This window comes from Argiope bruennichi, chromosome 10 (genome assembly GCF_947563725.1).
Source record: "Argiope bruennichi chromosome 10, qqArgBrue1.1, whole genome shotgun sequence".
NCBI classification, from domain to species: Eukaryota; Metazoa; Arthropoda; class Arachnida; order Araneae; family Araneidae; genus Argiope; species Argiope bruennichi.
Genome location: NC_079160.1, coordinates 37894170 through 37907948, shown reverse-complemented (window position 1 = coordinate 37907948; position 13779 = coordinate 37894170). Strand labels below are relative to the sequence as shown.

General features: G+C 26.2%; 1 protein-coding gene across 8 annotated transcripts in view; it reads right to left on the bottom strand.

The window, feature by feature from the left end:
• Positions 1-740: 740 nt before the first annotated feature.
• The window catches only part of LOC129988494 (polyamine-transporting ATPase 13A3-like), a 110235-nt gene continuing 97196 nt past the window's right edge, over positions 741-13779 (bottom strand). For all 8 annotated transcript variants that reach the window (XM_056096740.1, XM_056096737.1, XM_056096735.1 and 5 more), the window contains 7 exons: positions 13099-13195; positions 8899-8971; positions 6305-6455; positions 5597-5751; positions 4841-4929; positions 3593-3685; positions 741-2551 (listed from right to left, as the gene is read on the bottom strand). In XM_056096740.1, coding sequence (XP_055952715.1) covers positions 2381-2551; positions 3593-3685; positions 4841-4929; positions 5597-5751; positions 6305-6455; positions 8899-8971; positions 13099-13195 — 829 coding nt within the window. In that variant the 3' untranslated portion in view covers positions 741-2380. The remainder of the gene's footprint in view (positions 2552-3592; positions 3686-4840; positions 4930-5596; positions 5752-6304; positions 6456-8898; positions 8972-13098; positions 13196-13779) is intronic.

Sequence of the window (13779 nt, the reverse complement as noted above, 5' to 3'; positions counted from 1 at the left end):
TGCACAAGTTTTACTTCTGCTTAATATAAACATCTTTAAAATATTTGATATTCAGCCACTGTATCTCGAGTTGAACATATCTAATTTTGGACCCAGATTCATAAAAGATTAATTGCAACTTACAGAATTGGAGATAGGGAGACCAACCTTAAAGTTACATATTGCATATACATTTAAAATATTGTAAATCAAAAAGCGAGGAAAACTTCGGAAAGTGAAAAAAATTTATGATCTTAGTTAGAAATTCAAGTGGGCCCATTTGCAATGTCAGCTTGAATTTTCATTTGAACAAGGTAAATTTAACTTTTTAGAGGGTATTTTCTTTTTAAACCACACATTCGGAACTAGATGTTTGTTCATAAGCTTACATCAGTCATTCTATATCAAATCAGAACAAAGCAATTCAATGCATTAAAATAAGTGAAAATTCCTCACCTCAGTGAGTAAGAATAAAGTACGTTTTCAAGTTAAAAAATTGTAATTGTTTTTTTAGTTAACTATGTTATTTAGCAACATAATTAGAAAACCAGACACAATCCCAACTGATGGTCAAATTTTTATATTGTCAATGATAGCATATTCAATTGTTTCCACCTCAAAAAAAAAATAAATCTTTACAGTACAATCTCTATGGGGGGGGGGGGTCACAACATTGTAGACTGTTCAACTGTTAATCTTAGAACTCATTAAATATTTAAAATTTAAAGGAGATTAGTTTATCTAAAAAGAAGAAAATCAGATATGCATATTTCATAAGAGTTTATTTACACAGAACAGCAACTCACAACTCAGTTAAGCTCAGCTATATATTTTTCACTTTCACAAACACATTTAATACTTTCATAATTTAAAATCCTACAGTTTAAAGAATTTTAGACTTCCTGTTATGCAATACTTTTCAGAACAGTTATGCTTTAACATTTAAGAATACATTTAAAGTACAATAAATAAGAATGTATCCACATTGATATAAATAGACAGATTCATTTACCTAATTACAATTCCATTTGTGTGCACTTTAATTCTATTTTCTAACAGTCTATGTACAACAAATAATATTCACTTTTCAGCATTGCATACGTTTTCTGTAAATGCAAGGAGCATGATTTTCAAATCAATTGTTGTTCGATGACAATTACTTTTTAGATATATAATGTTTTTTTTATTTGATTCAACAGCCTGAATACAACACAATATGTATACATAAATTTGGGAGTGTCATAAATTAGAAATTGGCTTTAAAAAAATAAATCAAAGTAGGATGTTAGCGAAACCAAAAAATAATTCTAAAAAAAATTATGACAAATATCACTCATTTGTATATATTTAAAAATTAAATCATCAAAACCAGTTAAAAGCACCATAAGTACAATTGAAAAAAAAAAAAAAAAAAAACAGAGCATGATATAAATACTTAGAAATAAAGGGCATGCAAAATAACATTGAAACCTTCGGTCCCTCATTTTAAAGTACATTGATATTGGGCCTCTGTGATATGACCCAGTTATTTTTATATCTAATATTAGAAAACACATTTACAAAAAAACATTTGCATTCCTTTTGAATGCAGATATAAAAATAAGTTAACACTAACCAAAAAAAGACATTGCAGGGATGACTGAGGGAGTTATAAAACAATTCTTAACACAGCCAGATGGACTCTTTACACAAATAATAAGCTATTTGTAATACTTCAATAATCTCTCAAAGAAGAATTGAATTTTAATATCATAAACATACTAACAAAATATGTTAAAAACAAACTAAAATTCGTTTTTATATTTGTTATATGTGTCCTTTTTTTCCCCCCAGGAGAAAATTCTCATCTCATCAGCATATAGATTTACAAGAAGAAATAAACATTTTTCATAACATTGGATATTTCATTTAGTTAAATTTTCAAATCAATTTCCTTTTATGAAATGTTTACTAAAAAAGATTTTTCAACAAGGTTGTAATAAATTTTACAGTTTAATTAAAATGATTATGATCACAACTTTTCCAAATGCTTTAGAAATCTTTAATTACATTATCATCATATAATTGTGATGTATAACAATGCAACTAATTAAAAATTTAATACATGAGCTAATTAAGAAGTACTTTTCTTCCTTTTCCAATTCTAGGGAAGTAAGCATTTTTAAAACAGTTTATTCATTAATGATGCATACTTTCCAGTTTAACAAAACCAAATATTAAAAAAATTTCAAGTAAAATCTCAATCAGCCCTGCTTATCATCTAACAAAATATCATGTATCCAACAATGGATAGTGAAAAAGTATGAAAATATGATGCAAAAAATGCATTTAAACCTTTAGGCAAGTTGTGTAGAAAAATCCTTAAGTTTAATAAGCCAAAGGCACTAAATATTAGTAATCGTCATTGAGAAATTAGGATTGGTCCAGATTCATAGACAGTCTTATTTACTTGAGGCCATTCATAGTCTGCAGATAATGCTTTATCAATTCTTTTGTATTCATTTTTGGCTTCTTTCTTGTTTTTGATTTTGCGAACCAACCAGCGTAACCAACGGCTGTTAACAACAAGCATCTGGTGGAAACAAAAATTATAAATAAATATATATTTTTTATTTAATATATAAATGCACTTGTCTGATCAATATCAGTCAGTAGCATACCTACAAGAATTAAATTATAATGATGTCTAAGTAAAACTTTTATTCAATTTAATTTATTGTATTTATATAACTTGAGTTATTGTGATAGTGCATTTTGATCTCTTAATACTTATCTAATATTTATCTTTAATATAACTTATCCTAAGTTATATTCAAGAAAATATTTAAGAGAAAAATATTCTGGCTATGCTAGCAATAAAATAAAACATAATTAGATTAATGATTCAATGGAATGTCATTTTATTAGATATTACTTCCCATAGCTCAAAAAATGAAATTTTAATTAAGAGTCTTCAAACAACAGTTATTTGAGTTGAAACTCCAATCTTAAGCAAAGAAAATTATACAAACTATAACTATAGAGCAATATGAGTTTTCAATAATGAACGTGATTTTTTTTTTATATGAATGAAAAATAATACAAAGGCAATATAAGGGAGTTTAATTTAGTTTAGTGACATTAATGTTTTGTTTTAAAGCAATACTAGGGCTATTTTAGGATGGGCCTGTTATTTGAACCGCAATCAGATGACGAGGATGACACCTGAGCTAGCACCCCTCTTCTAAACTTCCACACCACACCAGCAGATGGATGTTATTTCCCCAATGGATTTAACATACACCAGACCTAATTACACGATGGTTCTTCAGTAACTGAAGCAAACTGGAACCTTACCAGCAGATCACTGCAGCCCAACTATATTTGCGAATGTATAGGCATTTGTTTAAGAAAAAGTGTACAGTTTTTTTCATCTTTTCTTCATTTGTTATTTTTAGAAACTATAAATGTTAAAACAAATTTAATGCAAATTAATTTAGATGTTAACCATAATAACAAAGTTTCCATCAGATATATAAATACTCCTCTCTTGTATGGTTCTACTAAAAAGTACTTTTAATATTGATCTTTATTAAATGAAGGTAACCAAGGGAATAGAAAAATTAATTTTTACCTCAAAGGCCAACGCAAGGAAAAAATTGCATAGAACCATCAACAGCAATGTAACACGGAACATCAAATGTTGAGTAGGCCCCCATTTCACAATCTAAAACATACAAACAAATTAATACATAAATAGCTAACATACAGTAGTTAAGATCTATTTCATTAACTTAGATTATCTTTTTCAAAACAATACAGCATATTTAAAATCAAAAGAATGATAATTTATGTGGCTTTCATACCTCTTGAACAATAAAACTATGCATAGATGTAGAAAAGTAAAGAAAAGCTTAAGAAATTTTGAAATGGATGTTTCTAAGAATATGCAATTTTGCACCATCTAATAGATTTTTTCCATCACAATTATGCATTTTAGAAGTTTTTATTTCAATAAGACAATACAGGAATTTGAACTACACCTTTTTAACAATTTGGGTAGAACTTTTCAAATTATTAATTTTGAATATCAACTTGTAGATTTTCATTAAAAATGAATAATGATTTGCTCACCAGGCAAATTTTACATTATTCCTTCTGTTTTTAGATGCTTACAAAAATTACTGCAGGAGCAAACACTGACGCATTTTATAACAACATAATATTACTCTCCAGTATACTTTCATATTTTTTAAAAATCTTCCAGTTTTGATTCCCTTTTCTATATACTAAGATTTTGTTATGTTTTATGTAGTTTAATCAAAAAATGTTCACTACTTCATGAATAGGCAGACATTAGCTTAATAAATTTATAATTCAATATTAAAGAAATGTAAATAAAACAAAGTTTACAATTTATAACTAATTTTTATTCTTGTCTAATTTTACTTGCACACTAATATATTAGTCAATTTAAACATTTAAAAAAAATCTCTTTCAATTGCTAAATGCTAAAGCATGAGTTCAGATTCCACATCTGATAATGATACACATCAAAAGGCTGAGGATATGTTTAAATCCATGCAGCATTAAAAGACGATGATGGACAATTTCACATCCTGATCAGAACATTCATAGAAAAGTATGCACATATTTTAATATGAAGTTGAATAAATTATTCATACTTGACATAATACATACTCAATTGTGATTCACTAATTAAAAAAATTAATCATCTGAAAATTATAAATTTCTTTAAATAATTATTAATTTATCTTAATATGAGCAGAGGCTTTTATTAAATCACAAAAACGGAAAGAAACAAATAGTATACAAAAAATAATTAACAGTATAACAATTAAAAGAATTATTAATCACTTACTCCCATTATAGTAGCAAACACTTCAAAAGGATTGAACAGCAAAAACAAATTGAATGCCGAAACACAGAACAGTACACCGAGGTAAAAATCTAAAAAAAAGTAAAGAAAGGTGTAAAAAAATTCATTCTCTCACAAAGAATTACCTCATTGAAATCCTATGAACTTGCATATTAACATGAAATCAACAAATAAAGCTGGGATATATGATTGCAGAATTTTTAATTTTATATCTTTTTAATTATCTCATTAAATCCTTACTGTTTATAAATCCAGAACACAAAAGTGGTTTTGCTTCAAATTTAAACAGTAATTATTAATAGTAAAATAGATAAGCTTTAAAATTTATTAAATGTCAAGTACATAAAAGATAAGATGCTAAATACTATATAGTTTGCATATACAAAAATATGCAAACTAAAAAATTAGTTTTCCATTAAAAAAACCCAAAAATTTAATATAAGGTGACATTTATAGCTTTAGATTCAGGCTGATTTAAAATTGAGAAAAAATGCTTACATTTAAATTACTGCAAAAAAGTATTAATACTTGTCAAATTTTTACAATTTAGAAAACAAGCTTCACTCTCATTCAAAGTTGGTTAAAGCAGCAAAAAATCAATAAATTTCCGTAATCTCTTTTAAAAATGCAAAATTTACTAATCAAACAAAATTTATCTTCAGCATGTGAACTTAATAAAAAAGTAAGTTGAGAAAATTACAATAAAAAACATATGGGATGATAGGCATTCATACTTACAATTAGTAAAGAAATGTTTTCGGTACGGTGGACCATCTGATACAATAAGAGCTATTGCAACATATTGCCAAGAGGATACTAAAAATACTACAGTATTTTCCCAACAAGGAAAAATATCTTCATCTTCACCTTTTGATCCATGAACTGGTTCATACCTAATTAAAAGTTCCAAAAATGTTACAATTCAAAAAATTTTCATAAATACTAATCATTTTTAATTTATCAAGAATACAAATATAATTAAATATTGAAAGTACATATATAAAAGAAAACATACCATATACAAACTACGATAAACATGAAATTTGCTTTTTGACTTGAATGCACATATTTCAAAACAGCATTATTATTCTTATAAAACATACTAAAATTCAACTGATTTTAATTATTTTTGTTTGAAAATATAAATACTATATTTATTAATTTTTTAAAATCCCAATAATAAAAAATTAATTCTAAAATTGTATGAAATTCTTTAAAAATAAAATTTAAAAAAAATAAGGCAAACTTTAATTTATTCAAAACAAATTTTTTTAAGCAAAACAAAAGTCTAGCAAATTAGTTATAATAGTTTGATGGGAAATATGAATAAATATTATTCTTTCAAAAAAATATCATTTGTAAACATAAAACAAGTTTTATGTGAAATGTTATTGAGAAATGCTTATTAATGATAACTGTATACAAATGAAATACTCATCCACATACCATTTTTGATTTTGTAAAAAGATGATAGAACCCACTTGTGTGACAGTTAGAAATACTACTTGAGCTAACAGTGAAACAACATTAGGTACACTAATGAGAGAGACACGAGGGCGTTCAGGCACCAGCTTGTCATAAGCTCTGGTATAACCCACTGGAAAACAAATAAAATTTTTGCAAATACAAACAAATACAAGATTATTATTATTATTATTATTTTGTTGCAAACATTGATCTATAAAGAAAGAATAACCTTTCTTTCCACATTTACTATCAGAAACAGATGAAAAAAATCCAGTAGATAAAAAAGCACAAAAAATTCAAAACTTACATACAAAATCAGATTAATGGAGATCATTAAGTATATTACTGTGCAAATTATTCTTGCAAGTTTAATGCAGTTTTTCCATGAAAATAATGCCAGAATTTTAAGTTGATGATTCCCAAAACATTAAAACTTTAAAATTCTCAACTGATGTATTTGACAAAAAGGCTCCATGACATCCAAGAATATTATTAAAAATCAATATAAAAAATATTTAGTTCAGCTGGACACAAAAAAAAAAATTTTAATAACATTTTTGCATAGAAATTCACTAAAATCGGACTCAAAATTGCAAATTTATATTAGGTAAAATCTGGAAATCTGATATAGAATCGTTTGATGGAAGATTATTATTAATCCAGAGATGTTAACCAATCATAATAAATTTGGATTTGATTGACATTCTTAATGATCTTATTTGTTTTTAGTTAAGTAATAATATATCAATTTAATACTCAGGTCGATAAGGTCTAGTTTGCAATCTTGCTTCAATAGCATTGTAGGTATGCTTGAATTTTCTTTCCTATTAACAATATTTCATCTTAGCCATTATTAACCTTTATCCCATATAATGGTGCATATAAAAATATCTTACCATATCCTATATTAATTATAGCAGTAAATTTCTTCTACTTAACAATTCATTAATCACAGTCTAAACAACAGCTACTTATGACATTTGAAAAGTTTTCAAGCCACCCTAACATAATCAGAAAGAGAAGCAGCTCCCGAAAAGAAATAACACCACATTTTCGAAATGTACACATATTAGTATCAGTTACAAATAAAATCAAGTGTAGAGTATCAACAAAATACAAAGTACTGAATTGCCTTGGCAACACTATATGCATGTGTTGTGTTTTAATAATTAATATGTATTACTTCTTACCAATACCTAGAATAAAAAAATTTCTAATATATTTGTTCATCTTTTCCTGCCATGTTTATTAAAAATACAAGAATTGGGATATTTTTGACGAAATAAACATATTTTAATTCAAACATCTTTTTTTTTTAACTCAAACCAAATAAGTAACTCAAACAACAAAATTATTATTAATAAATTAATTGAAAATAAATAAAAATTAAGTTTTGAACATGAGGATTTTTCAGAATAAAAAGATTTAAAAAATATTAAGATTTTTAAAACTAGAAACATTTTTTTAGTAAATTTATGACAAAATAGTTAAAAATAAAAGGAACTCATATTAAACTCGTGCTATATCATTACTTTGGTTTCATAACTATCATTTTAATAATGCAAAAATAAAGTAATTTAATAAAATTAAAATGCACAATGAAATTAATTAAATTATTTATAACATTCAATTTGGGGAGAGAAGTTTATAAAGCTAATATCTACAAACAAATAATGTTTAAATACTTATTGTAGACAAAGAGATTGATTGCTATCGTATCAATTATAAAATCAGATTTAAAAAAAAAAAAAAAAAGCCAAGTAAATAAGTGTCAGTATTAACGTACTCCTGTTATTGCAAAACGGAGCATCAAATCAACTCTAAACTTGATGCAAAAGTGAGAACCAACACCCACCAAGTACTTGGATTCATTCCAATGGAGAAATGAATCCATTTCCGGATGTGTCATGTATAGAATCGAGTATAGCATCAAAAATAGGTATCAACCAAAACCTAATATTATATATATATATATATATATATATATATATATATATATATATATATATATGAAATTCTTTCAAAATGTAAATGATTTGCTAAATTTTTTTTAAAAAATACGATGTTTCAAGTTCTCACAGCTGAAGAAATCCCACATATTCATTCTAAAAACTTTATTCTTGAATAACAAAGAGGAAACAGAAATAAATTTAGAAATATCAAACTTAATCTTATTTTATATACTACATAGATATACTGCAGCAATGTGCCAATCAACAATTTTTAATTTTGTACTTCTGAACTGTATTACTCAAGATTTAATTAACCCATTCTTTACACATAAGATTACTTTTCAAAATGTGTAACTAATCTATAAACACTGTTGATTAAAAATAAAACTTTCAGCTATTTGAATGCTCATTACAATATAACACTAATAGATGATATTGCATATAATTATTTTATTCTAAATTGCCTTCCAAACTTATGTCCATACAATTATACAGTCTCAAAAGCAATAAAAGGAATATTTATATTAAATAATATTTTTACATTGCATGGAAGAGTTATACAACAATTGAAAGCAAAATTGAATGTGAAGTAATTGCAAAGAGAGTAATAGGAATATTTACTTGATATAGCTAATGATGTGATAACACCCATATCAATATAGAGAAACATTTGGTCAGTTAAGTTAGTATCCACCTAAAAAATTTGAAATAAAAGTATTTATATTAAAAAGTGGCATTTCACACAAGTAAAAATCTTTCAAACAGTGAAAATAATTTTAAAAATATAAAATATGTAGAAATATATATTAAATGAAATAATAAACATTTTTTTTTTAAAATATGGGAGTTATAACCAGACAGTTTTTGCAACCCAACTTATCACTAGAATATTATTATAGAAGCTAATATATAAAATGTTTACATTCTACTTCAAAAAATCATCTATTACAAAAAAAGTTATTGAATATTATTACATTAAAAAAATTAAAGTGACAAAAGATGAAATAAATTATATTTTCCAGAATATGTGTGTATACATATCACAGTTTTTTTTTAAAAAAAAATACTATATAGCATTGCTTTTAATATATAACAAAAAACAAGCAATATCCCAGTATTGCCTTCTTACTAATTTTTCTTCAAAAAAATTGTACAAGCAGTTATCTTCAGAACAGAAAAAATAGAATTTCCATAAATGTAGCTTCTATAATAATTGATTTTAAAAACATTCTCCAAAAAAGCAATTTATTTCAAGTATTAAATTCCAAATTAGCCCCAAATTAGAGATTTTGAAATTATCATTAATAATGAAACCAATGTTAATTTTCAAAAAATATACTTGATTTCTTAATGGGGGGGACTTATATCTGCAATTAGATATATTACAGATTCAAAAATTTCAGAAATCTGTTTAAAATAAAAATTTTAAAACTTAAATGCTTTACCCTTAGACTTAATATCTAAAATTTTACATAACTGCTCATTCATGCATTGGGGGGGGGGGGGGGAGAGAGAGTACTTCAGCTACTATGTATGAAAACAATTCATTAATGGTTTTGCAAAAATATTGGTGTTTAAAAATGTGTACTAAAATTTGTATAAAATGAAAGCTTTATAAAACAGGAAAGCAATAAACTTCATTAAAAAAAACTAGTAAGGAAAAAAAAAATTGCAATTGTACCAATGCAATTAATTTGGTATTTTCTGAAGAAATAAATACGGCAAAATCTTTTTCAAATAAGTTAATATTTACTTCAAAGTTACAGGAAAAATAAGTTGGATGGAGTAAAAAACATCAAACCACTAATCTTGATCAAATGTAAGGAGTTGACATCCACAATCCAAAATTTCTACACAATGTAAGTAAGAGATGTTTGATTTCTGCCGATTAAAAGGGATTAGACTTGAATGTGGTATATATCTTTGGAAAGATTTAGCCTCAAATTCTAAAGGTGAATCTATATACAAACTAACAAAATTCACATGCAAAATGATACAAGATTACCAAAAATTAAACACCACCTCCTCCAAAAGGGGGAAAAAATTATGCCATTATTTTATCAGTTCGAATTTGATTAAAATGCAACTTGGTTTTAAAAACAGTTCTATATTTCATTAATTTCACTAAACTATAATTTCTTTGATACAAATTTTATATCCAAATGAGTACAATATTTAAAACTTGCAAAAAAGAATGGACTTGATGATCCAGTAACAAGAATAGCACCTAAACTGGTAACCACTTCTATGAAATATCTTCATCGACAAAAAATATTTAATAGAAAGCTGTAAATATTCATTCACACAGTACTCTTATGTCTTGTTTGAATCTCACAATGCAAAATTATTTCAATGTCACACTGTATAACGATTTTTACCAATAACAAAAGCGATGGCTTATACTTTATCCTATCTAAATGTTCATTATCATACGCATGAAATGCTTAAAAGACCCATCAATACAGAGTAAAAAGAAACAAATGATAATTGAGCAAATTTCCCAATCAAAGTTTTCATGGTGGACAAAAAAGTACTGCCAAAAAAATTACAACTGTTCTCACGTATTACCATCACACACAGCAAATGTTGGTTATACTCATCGTTACTCAGAATAAAATGAAACAGACCGAAGATACTCAATTCTCCAATAAGTTTATATGGACATTTGTCAAATAGCATCAATTAAAAATAAGGAAACTGTATTGCACTGGAGCAGAGAGAAAAATTTAAGCTGCAAATAGAAAGCTCAAATAAATTTGAAAACCACCAAACAGTTCCAATACTTGCTGGAATTCTGAATGACTGTCAAGAGCTTAATTTACAAAATAACTGCAATTAGACAATTATTTATCAATTTAAAATTATCTCTAGTTTCAAGATGAAACAGTACAAAACTAGCATGGAAACCTTACCTCTGAAAAGCAGAGGTAAGAATTTTAAAAAGAGTGTTTGTGCATTATTACAATGTGACAGAATGTTTTTCTATAAATAGACAATAGATTTGATTTTACTGATTTATATAAAAAAAAAAAGGTGGAGGGCAAGTTATTTTATGCCAAAACATTTAATCTTTAATCCAAATTATGAATAAACATATCTGGTATTTCTTCTAGCCTTCAAATTTTAAAAATAAATTAAGAATTTATTTTAAATGAATTAATTTAATTTAATTATCTATAATAAACAAAATAAAACATTAGTTACAGCAAAAAATTTAATTTTGAAAATTGAAAACTTTTAACAACGAAAAGTATACTAATATAACAATACAATACTTACACATCTCTTTAAAAATATACACACCTTTGACAGCATATACAAACCTTCCAAAAAATAACTATTTTTCTTAATAAACAAAAAGGGGGTCCCCCATGGCTTTTGAAGGCCTACGCCTAGGAGGGAGGCGAGATGGGATTGCAGGATTTGGCCAGTCATTATGACTGTTTCTAGCCCACGGCACGAAGAGCCACCTGCACCGCCACCCACGGGTGTGGACCGCACGTCACTACGGACAGCTTCTAGGCCAAAATAGTAGCAGAGCTCTTTATTTGGGTAAAGTAATAAAACAGAAACCCACAGAGGATGCAGTTAAATTAATTAATTAGCAAACCTGATTTTTAATTTGAAGGTTCTGAAGTATAACTGGCAGAACAAAACTGAATTCAGGAATTCATCTATCCTTTATTAATTAAAACAAATAGTAAATTAAACTTAGTTTTGTTTCAACTCTTAATCCAAAATGAAGAAATTAAAATTTTATTTTTCAGAGATGCTAAATATGTGACAACTGAAGTATAGTATTGTATTTTTCAACTTATTTGTGAAATTTAAAGATATTTCAGCATATTGGTTGTATGCATAATAATAATAATAATAATAAAATTGTAGTGAAGATGCTCTAAATAAGATAAATGATTTTTCAAAAAATATTGTTTTCACATGTGAAATTTCAAAGAAGATGGCTTAAAAAAAATTTGTCAGATTCTTAATAGATAGAATGGTGAGATATTTACCCACAAAAATAATATTTCAATGAAAATTCATTTGAAAGTTATAAGAATCCAGATATAAAATAAATTATATTTTGGTCATATTATCGGCACACAAGCAATAAAGTTTCATAAACGGAATCTAACAGAATTCTAACTAATAGCAAAATACCTATTTTCAAAGTAATTTGAATGAGTACAAACAACTAATAAGAAGGCTGAATTACCAAATAGGAAACAGCTAAAAAGAAATAAAAACTCAAGTACTCAAAAATCTTTTATAAATATATATAACTACTTGGGCTTAAAGACTCAGCAGAGAGTAGATCAATTTCATATATAGTTACTGACATTCAATATTAAAGCTATAGAGGAAAATAAAACAAAATTCAAATCAGAACTATTATATGTGCTGTCAATCTTTTCCCCCTAGCTCTCATGTAATAAAATTTAAATGTTGAATCAAATTTTTCTAAATATATATACAAATCTGAATTGCAGTCATTTCTGCCAACAGTTATGCTCACAGAAAATTCAAAATATATTTGATTGAAAAAATACACCCCAGCTTTTAAAAATTATAGATAAAATTTAAATAAATTATAAATTCCTTACAAAGCAAATATAGCATGCTTAAAATAATACAAAAAAAAAAAAAAAAAACTTAAAAGAAATGTTAACCAAACAAAATCAGGTAAATTTATAATAGTTAAAATTCTTTAAAAAATACTAACCAAGCTAAAATGGCCACAAATGAAAAATGTCTTTGTGTAATCACAGCTTTAATTACTATATATAATTTGACAGATTTATTATAAAAGATCTAACTTACTGTATATAAGATGAGAACAGAAACAAACTGAGTTAAACTGTACAAAGCTATGAATCTGAATGTAGCAAATGAAGTAAGCAATGCACATCTTCCTTCTCTGTAATAAATGTTGAAAAAGAATAATAAATAATATAGTCAAGACTATAATTGTGTAAAGCATAGTGAAAATTAAGACTTTCAGTCAGTGAAGGAGATAATGCATGAACTTTTTCAAAACAATCATCTGGATTTACATTTCTTATATTGCAGCTATTTTGTAAACCACTTCCCTTTTTATAAAAACATATTCCATTTTTAAAATACTTCGGCAATTAACAATTTAAAGCACAATTAATAATGAGACAAAAGATTAAATAAATATTAAGAAATGTTTCCAGGTATGACCCATACATGATTGGTAGCGTCAGAATGAAATTACTACACAAAAGAGTCAAAACTACATTAAATTTCTAGGACATTATTTCCCAAGAATTATTGCATTTAAAATCATTTGTGAATTATATTATTAGGGAAATGCATTACTAAGGGCTAAAATTTCCTCAGCAAACAACGATCAAATTTTATTTTAGTTGGTCAGGCAAGACTTACAATGGCGGTTGTTTCTCAAATAGAAAAAAAGAAAAATAGATTCAGTTAACTAAACTGATAGCAAGGTACTTTTCTCCCCTTCCCCTTTCGAAA